The sequence below is a fragment of the Pristis pectinata genome, chromosome 13, assembly GCF_009764475.1.
Source record: "Pristis pectinata isolate sPriPec2 chromosome 13, sPriPec2.1.pri, whole genome shotgun sequence".
NCBI classification, from domain to species: Eukaryota; Metazoa; Chordata; class Chondrichthyes; order Rhinopristiformes; family Pristidae; genus Pristis; species Pristis pectinata.
In genome coordinates, this window is record NC_067417.1 from 37,381,508 (window position 1) to 37,404,047 (window position 22,540).

The following is a 22,540-nucleotide window of genomic DNA, read 5'->3' on the forward strand; positions in this document are numbered from 1 at the left end:
TATTTGCTCTTATGTTACCAGAATAGCCTCCTGGGTATAATAAAGTCATCAGACTGCAAAGCTGAAGACATCATCCGTCAAACCTGCAACAAAGTGTAATATTAGCATTATTGGCCTTAATAAAAATCCCTGCAACTTAAAAGCAATAGTCTGCAGAGGGTGATGTAATTGGGCAAGAGTTCAAACATTGTATTCGTCTTATGTTTAATTACTAAGATTAGTAATCTTGGTAGACAGTGTGCCATGAACTTTATAAAGAAATACAATAAGAGCAGTGTTTTATGAACATGTGTATGAAATTTTTTAAAAATTCCTTTCATTACAAATTTCCATGTGTGTTTAATACACTCAAGGGAAGTAATTTTATATAACTGCTCTCTGACTGAAGTTTTAAACAGAATAAAACTGCTGAACGAATTAAGACATACATCTCAATTTTTTTTAAATTTTGGGAATATAAAGAGCACATACCAAGAAGGAGTAAAATAGTAAAGTGTGTCCATGCATCACAAATAAGAACATATAAATGGAGCTGGAGCAGGCCACTTGACCCCTCAAGCCTGCCCTGCCATTTGATGTCATGGCTGATCTGATAGCTAAACTCTTCATTCCCATTAACTGGCAGTAACTTTCACCCCTTTGGTTATCAACAAAGCCTTAAAAAAAAATCAATGACTCTCTTCCTCAAGTAACATTAGAAGCAGAATTCAAAAGATTCACAACTACAGTTATAATGTTATACAGCATGGAAAGGCCTTTCGGCCCAACTCACCTATGCCAACCAAGTTGCCTACCTGAGCTAGTCCCACTTGCCTGTGTTTGGCCAATACCCCTCTGAACCTTTCCTATCCATGCACCTGTCCAAAAGACATTGTAATTGTACCACCTCTACCACTTCATCTGGCAGCTCATTCCATATACCCATCATCCTCTGTGTGGAAAAACTTGCCTTCAGCTCCCCTTTAAAACTTTCCCCTCCACCTCAAACCTATGCCCTCTCGTTTTAGACACCCCTACAGTGGGAAAAAGACTGAACATTCACCTCATCTATACTCCTCATGATTTTATTAACCTCCTTAAGTTCATCCCTCAGCCTCCTGGGCTCCAGGGTAAAACAAACAGCCGATTCGGTCTCTCCTTCTAATTCAAGCCACACAGTCACAGCAAAATCTTTGTGAATCTTTTCCAGTTTAATTACATCATTCCTATAGCCAAGTGACCAGAACTGCACAGATACTCAAAGTGCAGTCTCACCAACAGTTGCAACATGACGTCCCAACTACTGTACTCAATGCCCTGACCAATGACCTACTCAATGCCCTGCCAAATGCTTTCTTCACCACCCCGATTATCTTTGTCACCACTTTCAGGGAACTCAGTTCTACAACACTCCTACGGCCCTGCCTTTTACTGTACAAGTACTGCCCTCGCTGAACTTCCCAAAATACAAAACTTCACACTTGTCAGAGTTAAATTCCATCTGCCATTCCTTGGCCCACTTTCCCAGTTGATCGAGATCCTGTTGTAATCATAGATAGCTTTCTTCACTGTCCACTATACCAACAATTTTGACATCATCCACAAACTTACTAACCATGCCAACTACATTCTCATCTAAATTGTTGATGATGACTCACTACAGTGGACCCAGCACTGACCCTGTGACACACCACTGTCACAGGTGTTCAAACTAAAAAAAAACAACACTCCACCACCATCCTCTGATGCCTATCACCAACTCCCATTTTGTATCCAATTGGCTCTCCCTGGATCCCATGTGATCTAACTTTCCTGACCAGCATACCATGGGGACCTTGACAACATCTACTGCCCTGCCCTCGTCAATTCTCTCGGTCACCTCTTCAAAAACCTCAATCAAATTTGAGAGTCATGATTCCCCACCCACAAAGCCATGTTGATCATCCCTAATCAGCCACTGCCTTTCCAAATGCAGGCAGATCCTGTCTCTCAGAATTTCAAGTAGCTGTCCCACCACTAACGTTAGGTTCACCTTCCTGTAGTTCCCTTGCTGCCCTTCTTAAATAAAGGCACAACATTAGCCACTCTCCAGTATTCTAGTACCTCACCCATGGCTAACGATGATACAGATATATCTGCCAGGACCCCAGCAATTTCTTCCTTGGCTTCCCACAATGTTCTACAATACACGTGGTCAGGCCCTGGGGACTTATTCTCCTTTATGCACTACAACTCTGCCAGCACTCCTCTCTTGTAACGTAAACATGTTTCAAGACATCACTATTCTCTTCCCCGAGTTCCCCAGCTTCTATGACCTTTGCCACAGTAAATACAGACAAGAAATATTCATTTAAGCCCTCGCCCATCTCCTGTGCCTCTACACATTGACAACCACATTGATCCTTAAGGGGACTTATTCTCTCGCTAGTTACCCTTTTGCTCCGAATATACATTGAATCTCTTAGAATTCTCCTTTACTTATCTGCCAAAACTATCTCATGTCCTCTTTTTGCCCTCCTGATTTCCCTCTTAATTGTACTCCTCCATCCCATATACTCAAGGGATTTGCCTGATCCAGCTGCCTATACCTGACATCTGCCTCCTTTTTTCTGACTAGAGCCTCAGTATCCCTCGTCAACTTAATCGTGCCAGCCAGCCTTGCCCTCTACTCTAACAGGAACATGCTGGCCCTGACCTCCCACTATCTCACTTTTAAAAGCCTCCCACTTGTCAGACATCCCTTTACCTGCAAACAGCCTCTCCCAATCAACCTTCCCAAAACTCTCTGGAAAAAAATCCCTCATCTCTACCTTAAATGGGCAACCCCTTAATTTTAAACACATTCAGAAAGTCATGCACCACGACACTGTGCATCTCAGAGCTCTGCAATTTCTCATCAATTGCCAACATTATTTCACATTTTCCCCACATTTTACTCCATTTGATAGATCTTTTTCCCATGTATGCCCTTTCATAGCCCCATTATATCCTCTTTACAACTTACTTTCCCACCAATCTTTGTGTCATCATCACATTTAGCAACCATACCCTCCATGGCCTCATCCAAATCCTAATGCAAATTGTAAAAAGTTGAGGCTCCAGCACCGACCCCTGTGGTATACCACTCATTAAAATCTTGCCAGCCAGGAAAATAAAATGTATGCTTACTTGCTGTTTCCCAGCCAAATTCAATCCAAGCCAAAATGTTACTTCCAAGCTTTTATTTTCTGCAATGATCTTTGATGTAGTGCTTATCAAAAGCCTTCTGGAAATTTGAGTACATCCACTAATTCCCCTATATCCACCGCACATTTCTTCTTTAAAGAACTCCATATTGTAAAAACCTGAATTCCCTTTCACAAAATCAGACTTTGCCTCATCAGCTTGAAATTTTCTAAGCACACTGCTATAACATTTTAATAATAGCTTCGAACATTTTCCCTATGATGGATGATCAGTGAACTGCCTTCAGTTTCCTGCTTTCCTTCTCCCTCCCTTTTTGAATAAGATAGTTAAGTTCATAAACGGTGGCAGAAATCTCCATATCAGAGGATTGCAGCAATACTTAGAAACTGAAAACAGCTCAGTAAATAAAGCAAGCAATACTTCAGGCACGGTCGCACCAGGATCCCAGCGTAACTCCAACAGAGAAGGGCAGGAATTCAGTTAATGAGCTGCCAAAGAGTTCTGAGAAACCCAACGTATTCAAATTATAAACAAAAATAAGCAAATCCTAGCTTCAGTTTAAAATGATAATTTTATATATTTTTCAAACAACCCAAATGTTTTGTTTGAAGATGTTGGTTTAAATGTATCCTTTCCATGCACACACCATACTGAAGTATCACATAAACAAGATCCAGCTGTCTAACAAAGTGGGTTATGCCCATCCTAGAGTGAATTTTATACTTCATTATAAGCACAGTTCTTATTTATTTTATTGCTACATTTAGCTATTGATTTTTTTAAAACTAACTTGCCAATGTGGAATATGAGATTGGTGCATGCTTAAGCTCACTGCAATACAAGACAAATAGTTGGTCAAAAAACAAAATAAAAAGACATGACAGTTGCATCTGTAGAAAGCATACCGAATTCACTTTAAAAAAAGATTGCACCTCAAACATAATAACTATTCCTCAGTGCTTCAGCTGGTTCCGATAGATTTCATGGGAAATGTCTGAGCCATGTGAATCTATTACATTATTTATGAGCTATGTAACCTAACCCAGTATTCTAAGATCTCTAGATTGATCAATGATTCAATAAGTGATCACTTACATCTCCACCCATGTCCCCAAGGGACATCCTTCAATCTCGATATTCTCAAGGGAACGACAAATGCACTTCAAAACCTGCCAGTCAAGCATTCCATGTTTCATTTACAGAGTTTCTGAACACCAGTATGTTCTCAGTCAGAGACTTCTGACTGCATCACAACCGTCTTTTGAAGCAATGTCTCATCTGCAAAGCTGATTGAGACCAGAACTTAGGGATATTATACTGTCACAGCCAAAAATGTCAGCTACATAACACCACAGATATAGGCAGAAAAATCCATACAAGATGCACAAGAGTGGTTGGAACATCTAGAAAATGGAAACAATTCAGTAAATAATGCATGCAGGATTCTCTCTCAAATGTGCACCAGTTCCCAGCAAAACTTCAGTAGGAGGGACAGGGAACCAGCAAAGGTGATCCCCTCAGCTAATGGGCAGGAAGGTGTTGGAGGATGATGATAAAGTCAATCCAATCAAAGGCTGCAGACAGGTCAAAAGGGCTGAAGTGAGGTAATTTACTAAGGTCATGGACTGATATCAAAGTCATACCATGACATTCCAAGGACATTTTCAGTGTTATGCTAGAGATGAACGTCTGGCTGAAGGAAACAGCAGATTTAGGTGGTGATAATACATTCAAGGACTTGGTGTAGAAGACAATGGGAAGGGAGCTCTGTTGAACAAAGGGATTTTCTCCCTCTCCACTGGTAAGCAGCTTGAGCCATCTGCTCATGAAGCTTAGCAACAATTTATCAGCCAAGCTGACTTCAAGGCTACAAGAACAGGGTTGTTTTTGAGACTAATTATGAAAGATGTGTAAACCTGTCTAGGACCAATGGTAGCGTGAGCTGGTCAAGTATACCCAAATATGGGTATGCCAGTTCAGTAGGTGGACCCCCACCTGTGAACAATTTATTTAAGTTTGTTAGCACCCTGTATTCCTTGAGTCGGGCCACGTGCAAGGAAGAGCAGCACTGCTGTTTGCTCTTCCATGTACCCCCTACTCCCACTAGCATTAAACAATAAAGAACTTTTTGTACGCTCCTTGGTTCTGCTGTAGTCTGATTCATTACAGAGCACAGGTTGACTTTCACATTGGGAAGAAAGGAAGGCTGGATACTGGACAGCAGATTGACAGGGCAGAGGAGTCAAAGATGGACTAATTTAAGAAGGACAATGATGCTGGCAGATTTGAAGTGGGGTTGAGTGTAGAGGGGAGAGAAAAGTACAGCATCGAAAGGGAAAAAAATCATTAGTGACAGCAGTAACCCAGGTGAAAGATGTTTGGTAGGAATAGGGCCAAGAGAGCAGTAGCTTGGTCTCATGCATACTTTAAGTTTAGAAAGTCCACAAGAGTGGCAGACTGGTGCAGTTGGCAGACCTGCTGCATCACAACTCCAGCAACTTAGATTCAACTTGACCTCCATTGTTTTCTGTATGGATCTTACACATTCTCCCTAGGACTGTGGGGGTTTACTCAGGGTGCTCCACTTTCCTCCCACACCCCAAAAATGGGCAGGTTGGTAGGTTAATTGGCCACGGTAAATTGGCCCTAGTGTGTAGGTGAGTGGTAGAAATAGGGGCAGTTGATGGGAATGTAGTGAAAATAAAATGGGTTAGGGTAGAACTAGTGTAAATGGGTGCTCAGTGAATGAATGGTCAAAATATAGAACAGGCTCCCCGGATCCAATGCAAGCAGGTGGTATTAATTCAAGCAAATTTAAATTCAATAGATTCATCTCATAATATTTTGTAATATATGAGTAACATGTGGGTAGTACAACAGTCTTGGGGGTAGGGTGAGAGAGGGGAACAACAGACAACTCAAAACACCCTCTTCCAAACATTTACATCACTTAGTTTTCCCTTCCTAACAAAAGGATCTGTGTAGACTAGTCAGTAGAGATTGATGATTTGCGAATAATTCCATATTGTTGTCTCAGTGATGGCTGATGGCAAAAAAAAAAGCACAAAGACTGAATTAAATAGATTATAGATGTAAATTCAAAACAGAACATGCTGGAAATAACTCAGGAGGTCAAGCAGCATCTGTGCCAAAGTCAGGTTGATGATCTTTGATTATTCTGATGAATGGTCATCAACCCGAAACATTAATTGTTTCCCTCTCCTCAGATGCCGTCTGACTTGCTGAGCATTTCCAGCATTTTCTGGTTTTATTTCACATGCCCATGATCCACGGTTTTTGTTTCTTCATCAGAGAAACAAAATGTGTATCAACTTACTATTTTCTCCAACCTCTTAAAAAAAGATCCTTCCCTGTTGGAACCAAACATGATGTTTGTCTTAGAGCTGTGCTTTAAGTAAGACACACAGGAGATGACCACTTGTTCCTGTAAACACTGCACAAGAGGATGTACAAGGCTCATAACTCCTCATAGGCACAGTGCTCAAGGCAAATTTTGAGAGAATTTTTCTTTTGAAAAAAAAGTTTTAAAAAAAGCAAGAAAATGCATGGACATAGAGGAATTAACATGATTGTACGAAAAAAAAGGAATGCAACAGCTCCCAATAAAGAACAGCAGCAGGACATTGTTCCCAAAAGGAGAAAGGAAAAAAATGTTGAGTTCAAGGAGAAACCACAAAATTCACAGTAACCTATGACCCTCCACTAAAGAGGGATATTACCCCCCCCCACCAAAATATTAAGCACAAATCTATATAAAATAGGACTTTTACTAGTTTTGTTTAACTGACATCTACCCCTTCTGAATATTCAGAAACAAAACCCACAAATTATGGAAGTCTGCAACAAAAAGAAAACTCTATGGATCAGTCAGCATTTAAATGAGAAAATATTTATTGTTTCATATGAGAGCTAATGAAAGAGTTTTGATCTCTCTTCTCTCTTAGATCCAATTGGATGCTGCATAGGGCAGGTACAACCAAGCTTAAGGACAGCTTCTACCCCACTGTGATAAGACTATTGAACGGTTCCCTTATACGATGAGATGGACTCTGACCTCAGATCTACCTTGTTGTGACCTTGCACCTTATTGCACTGCACTTTCTCTGTAGCTGTGACACTTTGTACTGTTATTGTTTTTACCTGTACTACCTCAATGCACTCTGTACTAACTCAATGTAACTGCATTGTGTAATGAATTGACCTGTACGATCGGTATGCAAGACGAGTTTTTCACCGTACCTTGGTACAAGTGACAATAATAAACCAATACCAAATAAGCGTTTGCAATGCAAGGGAAACTGGTGTTTGGAAATGGAAGTTAGCATCCAGCAGCAGTATTAAATCTTAACTAAAACACAGTTGATGCAAAATCTCTCCCCAACTTCAAAGCAGCACTTCCCTTGCATCAAAAATATTTTGTTCCTTTCCTCCATTATCCAAACAGCCAGTAGTACCAGCCTCATAGTATTACATATCAGTTGAGACCTAACCAAGACAGGCAACATTCATTTTAAAATGCAGCTTCAAAATGGCATCAGCCTGCATCAGGCACACTACATTAATGCCTCCTACAATTTCATTATTAGGACATTTCAGCTTAGTCCAGTGCTAAGAGAGGATCAGTATTCCCCCAAGTGCATTTCCTCTTGACAAAGGCTTGACAAGCTTTTATTTTGTGTAAAATCCAGGCAAACAAGCTAGCACTCATTCCTTTTAACTAATGCAGCTTGCACAGCTAATCACCCTTCAGAGCGAATGTCAAATTTCTCAGAATGCATAAAATCCAGGAGGAAAGAAATAATGTTCAGAGGTCAGAAATTATATGACTGAAAAACTTCAAAGGATTAAGAATTCACAAAAGCTGTACTTCAATCATTAATTTGTTAATTCTAAATGCAGATTAAGAAAAAAAATACACAACCAGCTTCTCATCAGTGACTCACTAAGTCTTTGCCAACCAGTGGGATGAAAGGGAATGGAGACATGTTTTTACTAAACTCTTTTACTAATGCACCGGGAAGCATCCCTTCTGAAACATAACAGCCCCAATCTTCCACAAAAATCCAGACATCCACTCTGATCTGGCAGCATTTAAACACTTAACCTGAAGAAAACTCAGGACTCATGAGAAACCTAACTTCCACTCCAGCTATGCATTGATCCCACGACACCTTCAGCGCCACAATGAACACCTCATTGAGCTCAACCGTTCAGCACAGACTGCCTCAAATTACTGCTGAGCCTGCACCAGTGTAACCTGGCACATGTTCACAGGGCCCAATGAAATCAACAAAAACAAACAACTACAGAGAGATCAGTAAACACAAGTTAATTTCCTTTTTATTTGGTTTAATTTGGTTGACTAAAACAGATTCATTTGTTTTTAATAGTGTGCGAATGCTTATTACAGTCTTCTTGAAAAACAAACTTTCTTTATACTTCCTCTTACTTTTCTATAACGTCCAATTTGTTTTGGATACCAGACGTTTACAAATAATCAATTTAAACGACAGCTTTGAAAGCCAACAAGCCCGTGGCAGGGTGATCCAGGGGAGGGGTTGGTGGCAGGATGCAATGGCTGGCATTGGGACTGGCTACTTACAGTCCGAGGGCCGCCCCGTGGAACACTGTGCCAGGGTGCTAGCTGAAGAAACAATGAACCGCAAGGGCAGACACCAGCGGTATCAGGTCAGTGGAAGATTCCCATCCACCTCATTGTTCCTCTCTCCCCACACCCCCAGCAACAGCCAAGCCAAATTTGTAAAGTTTAAAGAAAAAACAGGATATTCCAATTAGCCATCTTACTAATTGAGCCTGAGGCAACTATTAGCAATCACAAATGAGAAATACACAGGCTTCAGAATGACATTCTCGATTCCCAAGCAGCTCCCAGTCTAACAATCTATACAACAGCAAACATGCACATTTTAAACCTGTTGAGAAAAGGATACAAGAAATTGGATTACTACAAAATTAGCTGGCCTTGTTAAAAATTACAAAGTGACATTTTACTGATTCAATCTTCAAGAAATTTGCAACGGGAATAGTTGTGGCTTTGTGAAACCTTAGAGACGAAATCATGACCAGGCCTCTCATTACATTGTTCACTGTGAGTCATGGGTTACATAGTCTATTTCTTGCTCTCACAATTAGAGTCAGGAGTTAACCAAATACATTCACCCACACGAACAACTTCAGCAAGACCAACCCATCACTGCCAGCTTCATTAACAAACTGGCAATAGATCTGGGAACTCCACCTTTTTAATCAAACTTGTCACATTATTCTCCCTATTTTGTTCAACAGTTTTCAAAATATTAATCTAACAGCTCCTTTCACTCATTTCGCATTCATGTGATCAAAATGCAATAACACTTTGATCAAAAGCCAAGCTGTTCTCGTATAAACACTGGAATCTATTTGACCTCCACCATCAAGAGGGACAAGGATTACAGGTGAACAAGGGAGCATAACTACTTGCAGGTTTCCCTCAAAGCTGCAAACTGTCCTGACTGTATTGGAAATATATTCCTGGTCCTTCAGTCATTGGGTCTTCTCAAGGACGCTTAGCCCCTTTGGCACATCAATGCTTCCCAATCTATCAATTTATAAAATACTCTGCTTTACTGTATCAAAGTGAATGACTTCACATTTTTCCACATAATATTCCGTCTGCCACGTTCTCACCCACTCACTTGGCTTGAAAATATCCCTTTGAAGTCTCTTTATATCTTCCTCCCTACTGAAAATTCCATGTAATTTTGTATCATGTGCAAACTTGGAAATGTTTCCTCAGCCTGTTCCTTCAAAACTCTGGGATGTAGATGATCAGGTCCTTGAGATTTATCAGCTTTCAGTCTCACCAGCCTGTCTGGTACTTTTTAAAAGTAAAATATTCATTTCCTCCAGTTTGTCTTTCTTACTAGACCCTTGATTCTACAATACTTCTGGCAGATTTTTTGTGTATTCTCCTGACACAACTTATTTGTTTAATTTTTCTGCCAAATATTACTCATTTCTTCTTTGCTAACTATCCCTGGCACAATACTTAAATGATCAAAATATTCTGCTTAAATGAACAAGTTTGTTTCTCATATTTCTTGACAAACAGGAGGCCATTTGGCCCATCAAGTCTATGCCAGCTCTCAAAGCATGCGTATCAGTTCCAATTCTTCCACTCAAGTCCCTGCAACTTATTTTCTGTCAGATATACATCAATTTCCTCTCCCCACTCCAATCCTCTTGTTGAGCTTTCTGACAGCACTTTCACTCAAATCAAAAAAATTCCACCTAATTACTGCCCTCTTGCATCCCTACTTATATCAAAAGAGATACTAATAGATAGAATGAATGGACAAAACTGAAAAAGACGAAGGATATCGGACCTGAAATGTTAACTTTACTTCTCTTTCTACAGATACTTCCTGACCTACTAAATGTGTTTCCAGCATTTTCTGCTTTCATTTAGGGTAACACTGGCAGGTGGAGTAGGGAAATGTGAGGTGATTTGGACCTTAACAAGATTTTCCAAATGATGAAAAATTAGCCATAACCAGAGGACAATATAAAATTGGTTATCTTCCACAAATGGCAAATAATGCCAGATCAATTGTTAATTTCAAATCTGAATGATGAATTTTTGATTTAAACTGGAACATTTTGTTACTTGCAATTCAACAATTCCAAAACTCTCCTGATCAGTCTCCTATACTAAATATACCTCAACTCGTGCAAAACGTGATTGCCTGTGCTCTATTCTACACCAAGTTCCACACATCAACCAATCCGGTCCTTGCTCATCTATATCAACTCCTGGTTCCAAAACGCCTCAAATTTTAAAACACCATTTTTTTTTCCTCTGGTTTCATTTTCATCCCTACTGTAAACTCCCCTAGACTGGTAATGCAGCTGAGACTTTTGTTCTTCCAACTTAACCCTCAATGGCATCACGCTATTGACCTTCCTGCATTCTGTGACTCAAGTCTCACTCTCTGGAATTCCCTTCCTAAAGCCCCTGTCTCATGGCACTCTCTTTTTCAATACCTTTATAAAATGTACCATAAGAAATTTCAGTTTGGGCAAAATAAGCCATCCTTTAAATGCCAAATACAGCAATACCACAACACATTCATATACAATCCCCTCAAACTGACTAATTTACATTGGAAGCACATATAAAAACAAAAGGCACTGGAAACAAACAACAAGTCAACCAGGATCTGTAGACAGCAAAGATAAGTTAACGTTTCAGATAGAATTCTGTAAGTTCTACTCAAAGCATGGTCTGAACTTCTGTTCATTTCAGATTATCAAAACTTGCATTTTAAGCACACATCGAACCAGTTTCCTTAGACAACTGCAATTACTTGACAATCAACTCCCAATATTGCTGTTTGAGTCAATTCGTGTGAAAATGTAACTTCTGTTTTTAAAATAATTGATGCAGGATTTAAGTAATAGGTTGCCACCTACTATTTAAACCATCTACCATCTTTCAGATAAAAAGGAGCCTTGATGTAAAAAGAATACAAGAAGAATTTACAGATTGCGTGCCAAATAATTATGTATAAAGAATCTAATATTTGTTTTGACAATTTGTCATGCATCTTCATCAGATTCTCTGGAGAAGCATGGTGAACTTGAGATATTTTCAATTCAACCAGCACAATAAACCTCTATCATTGTCCTTGGGAGCCTTCCATTTTTGAATCCAATGCTCAAGGGTTTTACTAAGGAAAGACATAATCACAAGCAAACAATTAAGCAGTTCCAAAAACAGCCAGCATAAACATGAGAAAGCTATTCAGTCAACTTCAATGCCTAAAATTAGGCATAGACCAGCCTTGCATTTCCATTCTCCAGCAGGTGGACTTTGTTTGCAGTCCCGGTAGCACACTGTACATGACCCTTGATCTGGAGTGAAATAAAATTAGTTTTCAATTCCAAGATTAAATACAAGCAAAACCCAACCACTCCAAGCACTAACAAAACTATGGCACTGCTTACGTGGTGTGTAATACTATCAAATGGGTCTACGTGCTAATTGGAATCCTTCAATGATACCATAGAGACAATATGCAGAAACTGTTCAAAAACAATTCCTGCACCACACTTGCGCTGCTATAAACTGCAAAATTCTATAAGTTTAATAAATAAATTCCAGGTTGAAAAAGCACTTGCTATAATGCACTTTTAAAAGAAACTCACTTGCTTACTTTGTGAATCTGTGAAGCTGAATGACTGCTACCCTCTTGTGGTAGCAAGTCCTAATTTATACTTCAATATTTTGTAACAATGCAACACAAGGAAATTGTAATTTATACCAGCCTTCTCAACACACAACCAAATTCTTATATACAATGCAGAGACAGCCAATCAAATTACTCTAAACCATTTTCTTTATACTTGGACAACCAATTCATGTGTTTGCGTCACATCCATCCCGATATACCCCACCCCCTCAGCCACCAAGACTCCCTAGAAATACGGGAGGCTCAGGGTTTGGTCTTTTTAAATTCATAAAAACAAGAAAGATTCCCAAAGACCATCATGAATTTTTCTCCTGCACTATTAAAACTTTGCGCTGTCAATAAATGACAACCATGCAGAATCTATAGTTTGCTTTCAAAATGCTGCACATGGCTGTCAAAACAGAGACTACTGACTAATCCCAGTCAGTAGTGGAAAATAAACAAAAGACAGGGAGAATTTTTCTCCAGAGGCTATGTAAATAGTTTTCAGTATTCAGCCAAGCAGCTAATACACTTAGTAAAAGAAAGCCTTATGACCAATAGGGTCACTTATGGTGCTAAACCCATTTCCTGACAGATTGTGACGTATCTCTACTTCAACTCTCACGCACGTTTGAATAAAGGATGAATGACTGCATCCAACACCTCCTTAAAAGCAGAGTTAAGTCCAACCTCTATCAGCATTTCTAACAAGACAGCAGGGATGCTGCATGTACATTTGTCTAAAATCGCTTTAAGTAAATAGATTTCGGTTCACAAAACAAATTCGCTGCATAGCTTGCAGAAACAATGCACTGATGTATCACATCAGCTTGTTACTTGGTTATTTTGGTTTAACTGCATTTTATTGACTGAGTTTTTTTTAAATATATGGAATTAACCGATTTTGCCAAATAGTAGTAAAACCAAGGAGAAAAATGTTTGAACTGAACCAAAAATAAAAAAAATTCAAACCCAAGACATTCTCCAGGCTCTTTGATGTTATTATGAATATCCAACATTAGAAATGACAATCTGTCATCTTTCCGGACTACTGGATATTTTTCCAAGTAACACACCAACATACTTAAGTTCACTCATTTTTTAAAGATGTTACACAGTAGCACAACAAATTTTCCAATGAACCACATGAGCTTAAAGTGAGTGTGGCAACAGGCTACATCATGTTAAGAGCGAGCACACAAACCAGAACCAGGTGAACCTGGTACCAGACAGCGGATTATTAGTCTTTTACTTGTCTTTATATCAGATATTTAACAAACCTCACTAAATGTTTATCCAGCCACCTCCAGAAATGAATGCTCCTGTTTGTTCCAGGCAGTATTCCATTCCTGAAACTGGTATTTGTGGGCTTTTTGAGGAAAGGCAAGCTGTGCTGGGCATGGTTAGCAATAAGCAGCTAAATAATTGAATGATCCTGTGGTGTCCCTCCCTACCTTCCTCGGCACTTTTTGCTGAGCTCATCACAAAATCCACTGTTTGCTTTGCTAAATCAGCAACCCAATTGTCCCATTCCCACTTAACTCCATACAACAAACTCATCTTGTGCATTCTTCAGGAATAAGTCTTTCCAACTTCTTTCCTATGAGTCTAGGATCTTCTCCAACACCTGGAATACAAGCTGATATCCATCCTTTCAATTATGTTGCACACAAAACATCCTCACAACAAAGCATCTATTAGTTCTCTTTCTTCAAAGAACATTATCGGAATGCACAATACTGGTTGAGTGAAGGCACTTCTTTCAGGAAAATGATTTATGCTAATCTCTGCCTGAGAACAGCACAGAATTTGCTATTGTACTCAACCTGGAACAGTCTGTCAGTGTTTGCCACCATCACTGTGTAAAACTGACAGAAACTCCAGGTGTCTACAAATGCACAATTGTACACAAATCCAGAAGTTGCTGCAAGGTATCATTTTCTTCCACAGATGCATTGCTGCAGTCCTTGCAAATGCAATCAACACAGAATCAATATTTTGATATGAATTTTAACTTTTGCTGCACAAACCACCAAAGCTGAAATTTTATTGAACCAAGGATAACTGAGTTTTTAGATCAAATATTAAGCTATACATAATGATCAGCAACCTATTTAACGTCCTCCATATATTAGAAATTCATGCATTTTAAGACAATGAAAACTTTATTTCAACTTCTACCTTAATCCATGCATTTGTAATTGATTCAAGTTTCAATAAACTACCACTAAAAATTGGCAGATTAAAAACACTTTTCCATCTGCAACTTTTAAGGGCCTTTTTCCAACTTAAATGATGTTTATATTTCAGTTTATTCACTCCCTGTAAAATGTTCAATGGTCTATAAAATATCTGAGCCTTTTTACTTATGGTGTGGCAGAATTCTCCAATATGATTAACGACTCAGCCACGTTGATTACGAGTGTTGCTGGAAGTCAAAAAATCCCTACAGAGGTCACCAGACAGCAACACACACAGAGAAAGGGAGAATCCAAGCTACAGAACCTGCTGATGGCCAGGTTTTCTCAAGATAAGCTTCAAGCCCCATCCCTTCACTACTTATCAGAAAATTTATAACATTATGTTTCAGTGCTCATTCAAGCAAGTCATCATGCCATGAGATGGAACACTTTCTCTGTCTCAAACACAATGTCCAAAAGAAATACCTTCAACCCATTAACGATATAAACTTTAAGGCAAAATGATAATTTGGTAAAAGCTAAATGTCCTACATTGTTATTTTCATGGCATTACAGATATTAAAATGTTATCTATTCTATAATAATGTTTTGAGATACCCTATCAATTTTTTTTTCCTACTGACAAAGTTCCTTGGGTCGAGGATGACTTACTTCCATTCTGGATTTGTGACATCTGAGCTGTCTAATAAGGCCAGTGTGGTATGTAGTGCTTGATGGGGCAGGCAGCTGGGTAGTTTGGGAGGTGGTGTATTGCTTCCTCTGGGTTTCTAGGTGTTCAGATAAAGGGAGCAAGGTTCTCAATGCCAATCCAAATGCATTTCCTTTTGAGTGGCGGTGGGGCAGGGATTTTCATGAGCCAGTGAGCGTGGAACATTTTCTTGAGGCTTTGGAAACGACCTTTAGTATTTTCCTCCGTCCGCCTGTAATTTTTTTGCCACAACAGAACTCAGAGTAGATATGTTACACAAGTCTAATGTCAAACATACAATGACATAGCCAGCCCACTGGAGTTGACCAAGTGTAATTGGGGCCTCAACACTAGAATTATTGGCCTGTGTGAGGACTCTGATTTTGGTTTGGTTATCTTGCCAACGGATCTGATGGACTTCATGAAGAAAGCCTTTTTAATAGCTCTCCAGGCTTTGGGAGTTGTCCCTTGTAGACATGCCTTAGAAGCATACAGAAGAACAAGGATCTGTGCTTGCTGTGAGGAGTTGATTTTCAAACTTCCATTTTCTCAAATGGCCAAGGGTTCTTTTGACACACTGAAAATGATGGCAAATTTCATCACTGATGTCTGCCTTTGTTTTAAGGTGGCTCCAAAGATATGAGAAATGTTCCACAATTCCCAGGGCCTCTTCATGTACATTCATTGTTGGAGAACAATGGGGCAGAAGGTACAGAAGCTTAATTTTGGGAATAAGACCCATTCTCCTGAACACTTCAGTGAACAAGTTAACAACGACTTGGAGTTTGGCTTCCAAATATTTGCATGTAGAAGTGCCAAGTTTTAGTATTTTAAGAACAGACTTTAAAAAAAAGATAAAGGATATTTCTTTTCTGAAGCTAACAAAATATTTACACAAACCTGGCAATTTGAAAACTTCCCTCACCAAATACAAGGTGACCCCTTGCGTTCTGGGGGTTTGTGCTCCCAGAAAACAGTCCCTATTGTGATTTAACGTAATGCAAAGCCACATCATCTGTGCTTGCATAAAGAAATACAAGTTGAAAAACAAGTTTTATTTACTTACTTTTTGTCCCCCAACACAAATTCCATGATAGCTAATTTTATTTCGTATCCCAAATTTTTGGATAGTGATCTGTGAATTCTAAGGGTGAATTTCTGTACCCCAAATGGCAAGGGTCGCCTTCAAGAACTTTTAAGAACAAGACGATATTTATTCCTTAGTGATTACATGTTACAGTTTCAGATACTATGCTTTCCATCAGCAAAAACCATATAAGAAAACTGTGGATAATAACAAAATAGTGTATAAAAAAACCTACTAAGAGACGTTAAACTGGAACAACCCAATAACATTTTTACTTGGATCACTGATAAACTACAAATTCCAGGCCAGATCAGAGGCACAGATAATTTTATCAAACCAAAATCACTTACTTGACCTCTTCGCCAGCAAAATCAAACACCTTTGTGATTGTGACCTTTCCAGGTGATTTTAGCTTCTCTGCGTCTTTCACTAAATCCTGGTGTTTGGTCGACTTCTCTTCGACTACTAATGTTTCCTGTACAGATTATACAAGAAAAATAATTGTTACACATATTGCTAATCCATATCCAAATAATATAGTTTACCAACAGCAAAACCATCAAAATGACTTCTGATGGTGACATGCAATGCAATACTACTCCACCAATGTATTCTCCAGATGCAGAAGCACATTCATTGGTAAAACCAGAGAACTTGTTTCAGTGCTGCGGATGGGTTTGTACAGTTATGTGGAGAGGTGATTTTTTTTGTTTCAGGTTGTCACTGTTACTTTCCTGTTTATAAATCCTCCCGCAAGGTAAATGGTTCTGTAAGTGGTTCTTAAACCAGTAACCAGAATGGATTAAAACAACAGGAACCCATCCATTTTAGGTATCCAGTAATTCACACAAACAAATAAAAGTATATTTAATGTAAACTTAGTACATCTTTTAACAAGCAAACTCCAGTGTTTAAGTTCAAAAACGTACAATGTAAGAAATGTAAGTCAGCTTGCAATTTTGTATAGCAAAAATTCTAAACCTCAACCAAAATTTCCAAAGGAAAGCAGAGATAAATAATAAGATCCACATGAAGAGTAGAGAAAAATCAACAGGTCAAAGATCAAAGACAAAAGAAAATTTTAAATGGAAAGGAACAGAAGCTCAGAATAAAATAGTCAACCATCAAGTCAGTAATTAACCAATGGTACAACAGTAATACCAACAAGGTGGAATCCAAAAAAAACTTTCCCAAAGCTTAGAAATTTCATCTAACCAGTAGACGGACCTACACAAATTGGGAGATTAGAGTGCATCTCAGCTTAAGAGACGAAGAGAAAACACCGCAAATGCTTTCAATAATTCTGCATTGGGGTGGAGAAGGGGAAGATAAAATCATTCTGATTGTTATCAGCAATCCCTAGGAGAGGTGTGTAGATGCTGATCAAGATCAGAATCATTCTCAGTGACAAAACTCCATGTAAACAAAGCACTGATGGTGCTTGATCTGGCCACTCACCTGCTCTTGCTCCTTGCAATTTTACTGTGACTACACTTATCTTTCGGAGCTCCGCAACATCAACTAAACTTGAGGCCAAGATGCCATAGCTGTGACACATAGCAAAGCAGGCCATGAACTACAACAAGGCCTCAGATCCTGAAGCCCCAGCCCCACACACAACAAAGCAGACTGTTTGAAATCTCATAATCTAATTTAATCATGAGAAAAGCTTCTGACCCCTTATCCTCTCCATCAGGAAGACAAACTACTTCTACCCAACATTATTTACATGCCTCCTCTCCTACCACAATAGAATCACTGCAGCACAAGAGGTCAGTTAGTGGGTTTCCTGTACAGCGACCTCAGACGCGTTCTTCTGCTCTTTTCCTGCAGTCCTGCAAAGTATTGTTCCTCATCTGACCATCCACAAGGGAAAGTCCTGATTGATTGTCTCCATCACCTCACAGGAAGTGAACTCCAGATCATAATTACTCTCTTCATAGAAAACTTATTCCTCTTACCCTCTCTCTTTTCCCATGATTTTAAATCTACATCCTTTGTCCTCCAACCACGCACAAAGGGGAAGAGCATCCTGCAACTTTGCTGCTGTAAGCCAGTCATGACCTTGATCAGCTCTGTTGAATCTTGGCGCAACCATTGTTCCCCAGCCCAGCTCCTGCAGGCTAATCATGCAGCTGAAATTTCTCATCCCTGGAACCATTCCAGGAAATCTCTTCAGCACCATCTCTCAGACCTTTGTATTCTTCGGACAATACTGTCACCAGACTTGGACACAATATTTAAACCACACTAGGGTTCAATACCACCTCCTTGCTTGAGTGTTCTATGTCTCTTTTGGTGAAGCCCAGGATCCCAGATGCTTCATCAACCACTCCCTCAATACATGGTGGAATTTTTGTACCTCCAGTCCTTACTGTTCCAGCACTCTCCTAGCTGGCCTCCATTCTTCCACCCATCTTAAATTTAAACTCATCTGCTGTGCATATCCTAGTGTGCACCAAATCCTGTTCAGCCCTATACACTGAGTAACATTGTCCCTTGGATCTGATTTTGAAATAATGTTTGAATTGCTCCATAGCCTTATTCACTCTCTTTCCAGCTTCTTCCTCACTTCAGTTGTGCCACATCGAGGATTATGGCTTCAATTATGTACGAGTTCTGGAACTCCATCCGAAAACACTTCTTTCAGCTTTGTGCTCGATTGGTTATACAAAGTTCAAACCACTAGAAGTTTGAGTACTCAGGGTGCTCTTATGAAAATTAACTCAAGGGCCTCATCTGTATTCTTAGGGGGATACAAAAGGTCCTATGCCACTACTCCGCAGACCAAGCAAGTTATCTCAAGTACCTCATCCCTCAAGAAACACATCATCTGACTGTTGGCACATTGCCCTTTATGGGAGCTTGCTGACACAAATTGGTTATCACATATTCCATACTGCATCAATAAAAGCAACTCAAAGATACTTTGTGTACTCGGAAATCATAAAAGGTGCTACATAAATGCATCTCTCTCTTTAAAAGCCTCAACTCCTCAAGCCAAGCCTTGGATGTACCTGTCCTAAGATAAATTTTATCTGAAAGTGCTCCTATGAAGCACTTTGTGCTGTTTTATTATATTACATACAAATTTAAGTTCACATGGGTGATCAGAATGAGCAACTATTAATCAGATCACCATCTAGAAAATATCACAATTTTTCAAAGATAAAAAAGGTCAACATTTTCTCTTATGGGAGAAACATCATTCTGTAGCATCCACTATTTCTATTCTCCCAGTTTCATAGTCCAGCTCAGTTTTTCTGTCATTACCTCTTTTTTGGAGGATGGAATAGTTGCTTTCGGTTTTGCCTTTTCCCCAACATCACTCAGGAAGCTGGCCCAGAGGTCATCGGCCTTCTTCTTTTCCACCTGTGCACATTCCTCTGGGTCAACAGCCTGGTCATCCTCCCCTTTGCCTTCATCTTCACGTTCCAAAGACAATGCCTCTCTGTTTCTGTCAAACAAAAGCTTACAAATTAAGACAGGAAGTGTGACTCCTGTGCACACCAGATCTGCCTTAGGCACTATTGCAAAAAGTAGGCTAAATTTTTAAAAATGAATAAATAACACTTGCTTTATATTTCCTTACCTGGCATTGTCAGGGACTGATCAGTAATGTTTAGTAGGTTACAAGATGAATATTCACTGAAGGGGGAGATACAGGATACAGAAACAGTGAAAGGAAGCACTTGCCAAAGGGCTGCTAGTGGATTGTGCACCAGTAAACGTAGAGAAGTCATCAGTTATGGGTCACAGTAATATCTGCATGCAAGAAGCTTCAGATTACAGTGAATTGGCAGAGAATTAAAAACTAGCAGGAACATGCTTAGAGTTGAGTCTTGATGAAAGGAGATCTTTAGAGTACATGAATTGGTGACATCAGAGTAATCAGGCTCATGAGTCAGCAGAAAAGGTGGAAATCAATTGGCACATTTAATGAAAGAAAATAATCTGAGGCAGTTCACAAGAAAAAGGAGCTGAGAGACTATGCAGCAATGGGGAAAGAGTTAGGAAAATGTTGACAAATGAAGGGGCAGATTTTGGAAAATAAGTCAACAGTTTCAGGAAATAAATTGAAGGGAGCAAATATATTAGCCCTACCACCGACAGTAATGGGAAACCAGTAAGCCAGAATAAGAAGGGGCTGCATTCAGCACTCAGTGCAAGTTCAGTGTCATGATTACTATTGAAAGCTTGCCTCTTAGTAACATATGTAATTTACTCACCTGGAGGAGACTCTTTTTCCTGTTTTCTTTACTGACTTTTTCTCCCGGGGTTGTTCATCATTGCCCTCCAGAAGATTTTCTTTTACCAGCTCACTGACATCATCTTCACTGTAATCTTCATCTGCAGAAATCAAAAAGGTATGTCACCCTCTGTATCTATACACTACAAAACCAAAATAAATACTAAAGTAAGACAACTCTACATTAAAAATGGAAGATGTGGCAATAATCGATTGATCGGTACACCTCTTATGCCATTGGTACAAGCTCTTATTGGGAAAATATAAATCTGGGGGTGCAAGGAACAGACGGTGAATTTTCTTCATTGGTACTGGTGGGATGTTAAGAGAAGGATCTTTAAAATAGCAAAGCACTGCACTGTTGTGCTCCTCACTTCTGGTTTCATTAGTACTACTAATGAAAAGAAATCAAAAATATCATGGAAATTTACTGCACAGGAGGCCAATCAACTCAACATGTTCTTGCTGGCCAAAAATAACTATTCGGACTAATCTCCCACTTCTCAATCTGTAAACTAAAGGGGGAACAAAATGTGGTGAGGTGCTCCCGCTCCATCACCCTTTCAGGTATGAGCTCCAGTTTTTGGAATGAAAATGTTATTCCTCAAGTCCCCGCTAACTCTTCGCCAAATTATCATGAACCCACAACCTGTAACTAATGATCTTTCAATTCAAAAATTATTTCCTTCCTGTTCCATCTGTCTAAGCCCCTCAATTTTTTTTTTACATACCTTTACTAAAAAAGTCTCCTCTATCCCAATAAAAACCCAACCTTACCAATCTTTCCTCATAAATAAAATTTTCCATCCATGCTATCCCCTGCAATGCAGTGACCAGAATTTTACTCAGTACTTTACTTATTATCTAACTAGTACTTTACACAGTTTGGACACGACCTTCCTGTTATTACAAACTATGCATCCAAAAAAGGTACCAGGAAGGCCTTAACCAACTTATCTATAGATCCTGTTATCTTCAGGAATCTGTGGATGTGCACTCTCACATTTCTCAGTACACTACTGAATATTATGTATTCCCTTGCCTGCAAGGTTGATTATTTAACCATCATTCCCTCCCTATTTAAACAGTGGCATCCTGTTAGCAACTCTCCAGTTCCAAAAGATTACCCAATAGGCAGGGAAGATTGGAAAATGTTGGTTGGAGCCTCTACTAATTCTGCTTTGGATTCTCTTAACAACACTGGTAGAAAGAAAAATCTTAACAAGAGTCAGACTCTTGGCAACATCACACGTGGGTCACGGTTTGCCCCATGACATGAAATAGGTTTCATCCTCTTCCACACATTTGGATACTGCCACAAGAATGAACATCTGTCTATCACTTCCACAGTCCCAGACCTATACCAAGCAGGGCACATCGACTGTGTCTCATCAAAACTGGCATCAATTATAAAGATTGCTTTAGTCATGTTAAAGTCTCTAATTTGGATAGCTCAAGCAATTAGAGTCATAGAATTGTACAGCATGGAAAAAGGCCCTTCAGCCCATACATGTGCATGTCAACCAAGATGTATATTCAAGCTAATCCCATTTCCCTGCACTTGACCCATATCCCTCTAAACTCGTCATCCATATACCTGTCCGCATATTTCTTCAATGTACCTGATGCACCTGCCTCAACCACTTCCTCCATCATTGGTTCCAGGTATCTACCGCACACTGTGTAAAAAAAAAGTTGCCCCTCAGGTTCTTATAAAACGTTTCACCTCTAACCTTAAAACTATATCCTCTAGTTTTCGATTCCCCAACCCTGGAAAAAAAGACCGCTCACCCTATCTATGCCCCTAATGATTTTATATACCTTTATGAGATCACCCCTCAGTCTCTTACGCTCCAAGGAGTAAGGGCCCAGCCTGTCTAACCTCTCCCTATAACT

General features: G+C 39.5%; 1 protein-coding gene across 1 annotated transcript in view; it reads right to left on the bottom strand.

Moving 5' to 3' along the window:
- The window catches only part of cfdp1 (craniofacial development protein 1), a 131,566-nt gene that overhangs the window by 106,579 nt on the left and 2,447 nt on the right, over window positions 1-22,540 (bottom strand). The window contains exons 2-4 of the mRNA XM_052028416.1: window positions 20,625-20,745; window positions 19,669-19,852; window positions 16,746-16,870 (exon numbers count right to left, since the gene is read on the bottom strand). Of these exons, the coding sequence (XP_051884376.1) occupies window positions 16,746-16,870; window positions 19,669-19,852; window positions 20,625-20,745 (430 nt within the window). The remainder of the gene's footprint in view (window positions 1-16,745; window positions 16,871-19,668; window positions 19,853-20,624; window positions 20,746-22,540) is intronic.